The sequence below is a fragment of the Botrytis porri genome (assembly GCF_014898465.1).
Source record: "Botrytis porri strain MUCL 3234 chromosome Unknown BPOR_015, whole genome shotgun sequence".
In the NCBI taxonomy this organism is placed as follows: Eukaryota; Fungi; Ascomycota; class Leotiomycetes; order Helotiales; family Sclerotiniaceae; genus Botrytis; species Botrytis porri.
The window spans coordinates 1,571,508-1,583,675 of record NW_024066089.1 but is presented as its reverse complement, the minus strand read 5'-3'; the positions used below and the strand labels follow the sequence as shown (position 1 = coordinate 1,583,675).

General features: G+C 29.6%; 1 protein-coding gene across 1 annotated transcript; it reads right to left on the bottom strand.

The window, feature by feature from the left end:
- Positions 1-3,843: 3,843 nt before the first annotated feature.
- EAF01_010233 (uncharacterized protein) lies at positions 3,844-8,199 on the bottom strand (the record flags this gene model as incomplete). Its single annotated transcript, XM_038918490.1, has 1 exon — positions 3,844-8,199. One exon carries the CDS (start codon positions 8,197-8,199, stop codon positions 3,844-3,846), a length of 4,356 nt encoding a protein of 1,451 aa, XP_038766460.1.
- Positions 8,200-12,168: the final 3,969 nt, after the last annotated feature.

Genomic DNA, 12,168 nt, shown 5'->3' with positions numbered 1-12,168 from the left:
ATTCTTTTCCCTTATCTCTTAATTATTTTTAATTCTTAAAATTTAATTATATATAAATCTCAAAAAAATTCCTTTTTTAATTGATTAAATATTATTTCATTCTTAATTTGTTTTTTTGTCAATTTATTTAATTCAAGCTTATAAATTTTACAAAAATAATTTTCTTTATTAATTATATTCAATTATATATTTAAAATAATTCGTCTAATCCTTTATATTAATTAATATTCTTATCCTTTAAATTAAATTACAAATCCTTAAGCCTGTAATTAAATAATAATCCTAATCTTTTAATAATTATCTCTCTTAATTTTATTCTAATCCTTAAAATCTTTTTATCCCTTTTTTTCTTATTTCAACTTTTTATTTTAATATTTATTATCTTATATTATTTTTCTAAAAAAAATCCTTTTATTATTTCCTTTAAAATTTATTTATATTATTATTATAATAATTCTAAATATATTATTTATTCTAAACTCTAATTTTATTTCTTTTTAATTCAATTATATTTCTAATCTCTTAATTCAATCAATAACCCTAACCCTTAATTAATCAATAACCCAAATCCCTTAATTAATCAATAACCCTAACCCTTAATTAATCAATAACCCAAATCCCTTAATTAATCAATAACCCTAATCCTTAATAAATCAATAACCCTAATCCTTAATAAATCAATAACCCTAATCCTTAATAAATCAATAACCCAAATCCCTTAATTAATCAATAACCCAAATCCCTTAATTATCAATAACCCTAATCCCTTAATTAATTAATAACCCTAATCCTTAATAAATCAATAACCCTAATCCTTAATAAATCAATAACCCTAATCCTTAATAAATCAACAACCCTAATCCTTAATAAATCAATAACCCTAATCCTTCAATTAATATTAATTCTAATTCTTTAATAAACAAATAATTTTTTCTTTTCTTATTTCAATCCTTTAAATAATATTAAATATATTATCTCTAATTAAATAACTCCCTATTTCAATTATTATTTTAAATATTTAAATTATATCTATCCCTAATCATTTATATAATATAAATTTATATCCCTAATCCCCTAATAAATTTATATCCCTAACCCCTTAATAAATTTATATCCCTAATCCCCTAATAAATTTATATCCCTAATCATTTATATAATATAAATTTATATCCCTAACCCCTTAATAAATTTATATCCCTAATCCCTTAATAAATTCTTTATTCTAATCTCTTTATAATTTCTTTTTAATTTCAATCTTTCTTTATTTCTTTTATATCTCTCTCTTTTTCTCTTTTTATTATTATTAATATTATTTTTCTTTTTATTTTTTCTTTTTTCTTTTTTACTTAATTCAATTCTATTCTTTTTCATCATTATTATTATCATTTTCTTTTTATCATTTTCTTATATTTATTTATTTTTATATACTCTAAAAAATTTATCTCTAATCTCACTTTATTTCTTATTAATAATTTTACTTCTTTTTTAAATTTATTTTATAATAATATTAATATAACCCTAAATTTATTTTATTCTTTTTTATTCTTTATTTTAATTCCTAAAAATCTTATTAAATATTATTAATTCTTATTCTTTTCATTTCTTTTTATTATTATTATTATTCCTTATTCAATTATTATCATATTATACATTTTATTATCTTTCTAAATTTTATTATAACTCTAAAAAATTTTACTTTTTCTTATTATCAATATTATAATTCTCTTTTAAATCAACCCTATTTTATTTTATTTTTATTTTTATTACAATTATAATTATATAATTCTTTTTTATTTTAAATCCTTAAATATTCAAATTTTATTCTTTAAAATTATAATTCTTAAAATTCTTAATAACCCTAACCCTTTAATTCATTAATAACTCTAATCCTTTAATTCATTAATAACTCTAACCTTCAATTCATTAATAACCCTAACCCTTCAATAAATTAATAACCCTAATCACTTTATAAATAAATAACCCTAACCTTTTAATAATATCTTTTTCTAAATATCCTTTTTAATTTCATTTATTTAAATCAATATCTAATATCTTATATCTTTATTTTATATTCATATTTTATATTATATTTATTTTTCAATCTTTTTTTTTTAAATTTAAATTTTCAATATTAAATTTATCTTTTAATACCCTTTTTTTCAATTATTAAATTAATATTTTATAACCCCATATTTCTTATATTAATCTTATAATAAATTAATAATCCTAATCCTTTAATTATCTTCTTTAATTTAATTTCACTATAAAAATCTTATTATTATTTTAATTAATTTAATTTCTTTAATTTTCATTTATTTCATTTTTATTTCAATTAATAATATTATTTTTAAAATATCTATTTTTATTTTATTTATCTAAATTAATATCTAATATATTATATTTTTTAATTTTTTAAATTTTCATTTTCTATATATTATATTTATTTTTCAATCTTTTCTTATTTTATTTTTTAATACTTTTTCTCCAATCATTAAAATAATATTTTATATTATATATTTCTAATACTAATCGTTTCAAAAATTTATAATTCCAACCCTAAAAATTAATAACCCTAATCCTTTAATTAATTATCTTTTTAAATTTTATTCATTTTTAAAAATATATTATTATTATTCTAATTAATTTAATTTAATTTTTTTTTTCTTTTTTATTTTTTTTTAAATCAATATCTTTTATCTTTTTATTATTAATATTATTATTTTCTTCTAAATCTTTTTTTTTTCTCTTTTTTTTATAATTCCCTTTTTATTTTATATTAATAATTTTAATCTTATTATTCATTAATAAATTTTATTTTTATATTAAACCCTAAACCTTACTTTTATTATTTATTCTTCTTCTTTATAAAATTTTATTTATTATTATAATTAATAAATCTTTTATTAAATAAAATTCTTAATCTTAATCTTTTTATAAAATCTTTATATTTATATTAAATAATAAATCTTATTTCTTTTTTCAATTAAATCCTACTTTTATTATTTATTATATTTATACATTCTTTTATTACTTTTTAATTTTAATTCTAACCCTAAAAATTAATAACCCTAACCCTTTAATAATATCATTCTTTAAATATACTTTTTTATTTATTTAAATCAATATTTAATATCTTATATCTTTAATTTATTTTTATATTATATTTATCTTTCAATCTTTTTCTTTTTTTATTAAATTTATTTTTCAATCCTCTTTTAATTCAATTATTAAATTAATATTCTATATTATATACTTTTAACCCTAATCCTTTAACAAATTAATAATTTTAATTCTTTAATAAATCCCTAATTCCAATTTATAACCCTAATAATATTCATAATCTTTAATTAAATACTCTAACTCATTTTATATTTTCAATTCAATATTTATTATTTCAAATCCTAATTTATTCTTCTAAATTTAATAATTTAATAATAATCCTAATTCTTAACCCAATTATTAATTTCAATTTAATTTTTTACTTTTCTTTTTTAAAATTATTTAATTCTATTAAACCCTATTTTTTTTAATAATTTTTTTCTAAATCTATATTTCCTTATTCTATAAAATTCTTTTATTATCTTTTTAATATTATTCTTTAATTTTAAATCTTACTTTTATATATTCTCTTATTTCATTCTTTAAATATTTCATTAACCCTAATTCCTTTCTTATTATCTCTTAACCCTAACCCTTACCCTTACCCTTACCCTCACCCTTTTTAAAATACGTAGCGGTTCTTAATCATTTTAAAAATCTCTTCCAACTTTAACCCTGATCTCTTACTTTATTACTAGAACCCTTTATTCATTATTTTATTCTTATCTTATTATTATCATTACTCTATTCTAATTCCCTTAATATAAGAGCTGCAACCTTATTCCCGTAAACCCATTCATTCCCCTCCAAATCAGTCCTCTCCCCAAGCCAAATCATATACGCAAGAAGATCTTCCCACGTTCGTTCAAAATGCCTCTCGAGCCATGCCACCCCCCCCACCCTCTTATATGCCGCCACGCAAATGGGAATCACCATGTTCGGAAATCGACACTCGCTCTCTTCGTGATCAGGATCGGCCACTCGACAGATATCTTGTGGTTGATAACAATTCCAACACACGATGTATCGTGGCATCCAATCTCTCTCGTCAAATTGGCACGCTTGTAGAGCTTCCCCCTTAGCATTAATCCAATCAAATCTTCGAGAGCATTGTGAAGAGAGGTGATCGAAGCGACGATGGTGAATTCGACAGTAGAGACAAGAATCCTGAAAGGTTAGGAGATCCTGCTCGTATCGATCGAGGATTTGATCCTGTCGAAAATCTTGAGTGTGAATCTCTCGAGGGCCAGTGGATTCAATTTCTATAGTAGATGGATTTAAAGTGTATATCAAATGAGGGGGGCGAGGTTCCTCATGAGGTTCCCTACACACTTGACAGACCTCATCACTTGACATGCACCAACGCCAATCCGAAGGCCGATCGAGGAATTGACTGAGGACGCCACGTGAGCAATATTGTTGAGTGAGGTAGAGTTGCATGGTAGCTTGATCGGGTGGAAGAAAGGTATCACGTTGAGGTCTCCAAGTCGAATTTAACAAGATGATGGAGGAAGCTTTCCTCCCATCGCGTCCCGCCCGACCGGATTCTTGAGAGAAAGCCGTCACCCGCTCTGGAGCATCGAGGTGAATGACCCATCGAATGTGAGGGTAATCAAATCCAATCCCGAGAGCGGACGTAGCAGCGATCACGGGTTGCTGAGGATTGGAGAGCCACCGTTGAATGATCTCCCCCTTCTCGCGAACCGTCCCGGATTCTGATGTGTACAGAGGACAATTCATCAATTCTGCTACCGCGCCAGCAACATCACGAGTGCGACAGTAGATAATAATCTTATCACAACTTTGATCAAAGATATTAGGATCGGGCCAACACACTTCAATTAACTCTCTCGCTTTCTCCATCAAAGAATCAACTCCATCTCCATAACTAACAAGATATTGAAGGTTAGATCGATTGGTCGACTCTCGAATGATTTGAGGGCAAACCAATTTGTTCTGTTCGATGAATAATTCTTCCATCACCGGAGGCAAGGTGGCAGATAGCCAAATGGATTGAGTACGAATTTGTCGAATGAACCACCCAACTTGCGTCATGCAAGAGCGATACTCACTCGTAGTAATGGTAAGGTGACACTCATCCATGATGATGCGATCCAATTTCTGTCGAAAGACTAGCCCTTGAGCGTATTCCAAAAAGCTATCGTTGCAAACCGCTTCAGCCGATACGATCACCAATGGAGGGGTTTCCCGACACTCCACCGACCACACGACCGAGGGAATCCCAACTGCATTAAAACGTTTGATCATGTCAATCCGCAAGGCCACCATAGGAATGATCATGATGGTGGTGCTAGCGTCCGCAAGGCTAGCGCTGAGCATAGGAATTAAGGTCTTGCCGGAGCCGGTTCCCAAGATCAAGATGACTTGTTCGTGAAAGGTAGTTCCAAAAGTAGTCAACACCCCACGACGTTGACCAGGTTGACGAAATTGAAAAGTGACAGAAGGGAATAATCTTTGAGCCACTTGAAGTAAATCCTCTTCCGAGTACCCTTGCCTCTGACGAAATCGACTTCGTTTCGCGGCTCGCAACACTAGAGCATCCGATGGACTCGAGGCTCGCTTCCCTTGCAGAACGAAATCGAATCGAAAGAAGGAATGCCAACTAGCCGAAGCCCGAAAGCCTCGATGCAACATAGTATTCATGGTGAGATTGGTCGTTCCAGCGTAAGCTACATTGAAGGTTTGAAAGCTGTGATTGCTAAATTCGGCCAACGCCCTCAAATCGGATTCATCTTCAACAAATTCACCAGGAGTATGGTCCAGATCAAAGTTGGCTTGTTCTCTCGTAGTAAACTTCTCTTTCGTGATGGAAGCAGCAAATTGTCGCCAATTGGAAGTGTGTAGTATCGAAACCTGAGCACGTTTACATGCTTTCCGTAAGCAAGTCGAAATAACTCCATCTACCCACACAGTCCCTTGAAGATTGGACCAGAGGTACGGGGATATCAAAGCGGTCGGATTTTCTTGTCGAAGAAAGATTTGTCGAAGGGGAATAACATATGCAATATAAGTAAGTAATAAATTCCCAATAGCTTTCGGGAGAAATCGAATATTATTCTTGTATGCACCAGATTGTTGTTGTCCTTTGTGATATTGGGTATAGATCATCACCAACTTTTCCCAAATATAAATATGTCGCTGTCGTTCCATATTCCGCCACGTGATAGAAAGCAATTCGGGCTCTCGCAGAGGTGGACCAGGAGCAATGTGACAGAGGATCAAGAGTCGCTTTAAGAATTCCTGAGCTTGCACTTCATATATCTTCATAGCTTTCGAACACAAGATTAACCCTCCCTCTTGATCAACCTTGAAGAAAGTGGTGTGCAATTTAGTGTTCGTCTTGATGTATCGAAAAAGCCTCAGATCTGCCCCTTCTAAAAATTCCGAATTGTGTGAGTGGGAGAGCCAAGAATCCCCAAAATCCTCGGAATCCAGATCATCCTTCATCCGCCACGAAACCATCGAAATTAAATCTTGCATGCCAAATAACAATTCATCGTACAGGAGAGAGTGAGCTTGTTGAAATTCCGAAAGCACCACGTTCGAAATCTGTTCCATGGATATTTCTACCCCGCGATACCCCACAATCTGTCGATCCAAAGACCATCGAGCTTGGTGTTTAGCAATGGAAGCCTTACTCACCTTGAATAAATATAAACGCCACTGAAGAATGTAACCGAAGGGGGTCTCGGCTAATTGTTGAAAGAACTTCTTGCAGAGCGTGGTGAGGAGAATGGGAATTTGATCTTCGTCCTCTTGCTCTTGAAAACAGACAAAACCAAAGAGGATCAGTTGCGCCGTCCACGTGAGAGCCGACAGGTAACTATTAAAATTTCCTGGCTCTTCCCACAATCCCCGCCCATAAATCATGCGACTCTTCATAGCACAAAAACTCAAGACCGGTGATTTAAACGGTGCACTTCCAATCGAGTGACAAATCAAGGCTAGATATAATCGTCGAATAGCATGCTTCAAAGCTAATTCAGATTCTTCGGGATCTTCCATATTCAAGGCTTCCATGATAGCATCCATCGCACGAATTTGGGTTGAGGTCGGTTCGATAATATCACGTGGTAATGATTGATCCGATTCCGTGGCGGTGAAAAAGCCATCCTCCGAATACACCACTCGATAATAATATACCAAGAGTTGTTTCCCGATCAGGAAGTATTTGACCAACGTCGAAGCATTCTTGTGATATCGGAACCCATCCGCCTTGCCACTCGCTCCGGAATAAAATTCATTGAGGATGTTAGCTCGCTGCTGAGTCATCTTACGATCGGGGGATGTATCAGAGCACAATTGATAGGCATCTCGCATCATAGCTTCGGCGGCATGGAGGATGCGAACAAGTTGAGGATCATCCGCTTCAAGGTAATCTCCATCCAATTCCTTCTTCGATGGGAGCTTATACGAAGCCCAAATCTCCTCGTCTTTTAAATGAACTAAGTGAAAAGGGAACTTGGTGACGTCGTGCAACCACGGTACCCTCTCGGAGCGAGATTCCTTAATGTCCCGAACGACGCCAGCTGCCTTGAAGAGATCCTTTTTGACATTCAACGCATCTTGCTCAATCTGATCAATGGAATCCTTCTCCGACCGGGTTAAAGGGATCACATCGCCATTTCCACCATGGGGCCCAGGATTTGCAACAACCACAAAGTAATCAACATACCTCGGTGCAGTAAAGTACGTTTGGAGTAAGCATGCCTGCCATAGCGGGGTCGCTTTGTGCTCGCTCGCTTTCCGGCCATGAGTCACCATGTGATCCCGCATTCGTGGGAGGTGAGTGGTTAAAAAGGATGGATCGCATGATAAACACTGAAAGCCGTGGAAGACTCTGAGATGCTCTAACTGCGCAGCCCTACGCGCAGGTTTGTCTTCTCGCAATTGACGCTTCGTCTTCAGACTTAACGATTGAGCGTAGCTCAGTTGAGCTTTCAAAAGATCACCTGACAGGCGGTGGGGTTCGGCTCGGAGGTGTTGCGCGATACTTCGGGCCCCTGGAGCGATGCACGTCTGGCACTGTGTGCAGATCAGAACCTGGTGGTCAGAGTTGTATGCGAGGTCGCAGGCCATGCGGAATGGCAACGAGACGTTCTACGGTTGCAAGATCGGGATGGGAGGCGGGGATGAGGAACCCAAGAAATCCCCTTTTGTGAAATCCCTTTTATAAAATCATGTGGGGGTCGTGTGGGGTCTTGGGGTTATGTTCCCAGACAAATAACGGCCGTGCCCTCCTTTTATGCCATGAAAGGGCCCTCGCATAAGGGGTAGGATTTCAATTATAATATTAAAGTTACTTATATATAATATTGTATTACAATTTGTTCCTAAAATAAGGATTATAGTATTATAATTGAAATTGTTTTTTGGAGTAAAAGTAGTACTTAGTTTAAAGATTTTTATATAACTATTTGAAATATGAGGAGGATAAAGAGTATAAGTTTAGGAAAATAGAATAGAATTATTAAGTAGTTGAAAAGTATATTTTATATAAAAGTATTATTAATAAACTTTTTAATTAATATATTCCTAATTTATTTATAATAATTGTATTCTCAAATAATAACTTTAAGTTTGTTAATTTCTATAAGCTTATTAATAAGATTTTTAGTAGTAGTATATTCTTTAATATAGAAGCTAATAATTTGTTAAAGGAAATCGAATATTTTTCTTTTCAAATTATAAAAAAGTATTTTATTATTAATAATTTCTGTTTATATAATAAATAACTAAAACTTTTAGTATTATAATATAAGATTATTTTATTAAATATTATTAAATATAATCTAATATTTATACTTAATTTGTATATAATTAATTTCGATAGGGTTCTTATAAATTACTGTAAGCTTATTGATTAATTGAAATCTCGTTAAGGAAAGGATTTAAATGTATAAGGAATATAAATGTTATTATACTTTCTCTTTTATTTAATTTATTATATAAAATTAATATTATAATTCTAAGGTAAGTAATATTACATATAATTCTAATTATTTAATAATTAATAGCTATTAAAAGCTTGCTTTTGATTTTATATTATTTTTAAATTTTAATAAAAAATTAATAGGCTTTAGAATATATAGTCTTTCTGTAAGAATGATATTAAAATGTAAATAGGATATAAACTAGAGTAGTAAATTATAATTAAATATAATTGTTAATAAATAGGTATTACTTTTTAAATAAAAACGAAATTATTCTAAAATATAATTCTAAAAACAATTTTTCTTTTTTCTAAATATAAGAACATTTTACTTAATAGATTTCATAAAAATATCAAAAGTTCGGATTTTGTGTTCCACAAAAGGAACTATATAAAATTATTATAAAAATATGTAAAATAAACTAGTAGTATTTTGAATATTATTAACCTATATTTATAATTAAGTAATCTATTCTTATAAAAATTAAAATACTTATACTTATTCTATAAGCAAGTGTATTTACATTTTAATTATATTATTATTATATTAAGATTAATAAACAATTCCCCTTTCCTTATCCTGTTACAGGAGCTGCCTCTAGAGTCACGTGAAAGTGTCTAGAGTTCTCTCGAAATGGTTTAGACTAGACTTCAAGTAGGAATTCAATAAGGTTGGTAATTGGTTGCAATTCTTGTAATTATAGTAATGAAACTAATGATTGTTCTTGAGCACGAAGCTCTACATTATAATGAAACTCATTTCTTTATATAGACCTTCCTGCTCTACGGAGCCCATGGTTCTGTCCTACTTGGATCCCTTAGATCCTAAGCTCCAAAGGTTCCAACGTCCTGTCACATGACACTCGTCACGTGATCCAATGTTACCCGTCGTAACAAAAGTCTAAAGCAATGTTGTTATTACTTTCATAAGATTATTCTTACTCTTAACAAGTAGATTAACTAATTAAAGATTAATATACTCCTAATATCAATACAAATGAATTAATATTGAGGTTAATACATATAGATATAATAATAGTACTTAAAACTTAAATATTTGAAAAAACATATCTTTATTGAAGGTTATTCGGAATAGATCTTCTTCTTATAAGTAATATTGAATTAATACAATTCACTCAAAAAGATATTAAATTATAAAATATTGTTTAATTAATTATTAAATAGTTATATAATTATATAATAAGTTATAAATAATATAACACTTTGTTATAAAAGAATTACAAGAGTAGGATACAATTTATCCTTAAAATCTATAACTATAGAATAAAGAGTAAAGTACTTATAAAGCGTATCTATATATTAGCTATATACATATAATCATATACATATACGCATGCGTATATAAGCGTGTTACGGAGGTACCCGCACCGCAACATGGATTATAAGGTAAAGACGAGCCTTGGTATTATGACCTACGAAAACAGCACCATGGGAACCATGAGATTAAAAGGTAATTAGAAACAAGAATAACCGAGCAAGTAATTAATGATTAGGAAAAGATAGGCACCTATATTTGTTAATATCTACTTTACAATAAGCATAAGATAAATAGTAATCACAAATTAATTAATAAGTATAGGTTAAATAAACAGTAAAAGTATTATAAATCACAGAATAAATATTATGTAATAAATAGACAGGATAGACGGACTATCTAGACTATCCGCGAATAGATAGGATAAACAGGCTATCTAGGCTATCCAACGAGGACAAAGGTTTACATAGGAAATGGGTTTCATTACAATATAGAGCTTCGTGTTCAAGACAATTATTAGTTTCATACTATAATTACAAGAATTGCAACCAATTACAACACCATTGAATTCCTACTTGAAGTTTAGTCTAAACCACCTCGAGAGTGTTACGGGAGCTGCCTCTAGGGTCACGTGGAAGTGTCTAGAGATCTCTCGAGGTGGTTTAGACTAGACTTCAAGTAGGAATTCAATAAGGTTGTAACTGGTTGCAATTCTCGTAACTATAGTAATGAAACTAATGATTGTTCTTGAGCACGAAGCTCTACATTGTAATGAAACCCATTCTTTTATATAGACCTTCGTTCTTTGTTGTCCCATTGATCCCATCGTGTCCCACCAGGTGGGAGCAGTGGGATCCAGTGGGAATCTCTAATCCCGTGACTTTCTGATCAGGTGACTCGGTATGTTGGATGTCGTCGTAACAGAGAGATCTCTAGACACTTCCACGTGACCCTAGAGGCAGCTCCCGTAACAAAGCGATCGCAGTTGTAATTAAGGCTGATCCGTGACAGTTTTAGCTTTTAGAAATCTTAAGTAATATAATAATAATATAAATCATAATATTATATTAACTTCATCATTCTTATAGTAATATCAACATAAACTTTTATTAGAATAATTAATTTAATTAACTTTTATTCGTAAAATTCGTATTAAATAATATTATATTGAAAATCATTAATATTTTCTTATTCTTTATTAACTATAATTTTTATTTACATCTCGATATCAAACTATTTATATTTATCTTATTTAATTTTATCTTAATTAAATTAAAAGTATTAATAATTCAATTGATTTAGAAATATAAAGATTATATTAATAAAACTTATATTAATACTTCTTTTTATATAAAAAATAATAAAGTATAGATAAGTATAAAGAATATAAAAACTAATTATCTAATAAAAAAGAATAATAATAAATTAAATAGTTTTTGTAAAATTTTCAAGCTTTATAAATATGCTTATTTGTTCTAACTCTTAATTAATTTTAAGATCTTCTTAATATTTTATAACTTATTATTCCAACTACTTTATTATTTATTAGAATTATTAGACTAAAATATTATTAATATTACTAAATCGTATAGAAATCAAAACTAAATTTTTAAAAAGAATAACAAAATATATAAAAAAAACTAAATAATAAAAGTTCAAAGAAATTCTCGATTATTATAATTAAAACAGATTTCATTATCAAAATTAAATAAAAACATTATTTAGTATTTTAATAATTTGTTAAAAATCTTTGTAATGAGGAAAATATAATTATTATCTTTAACAAATTCAAATAAATTAGATTCATTTATCTAAATTGATTTCGAAAGATCTATTACTT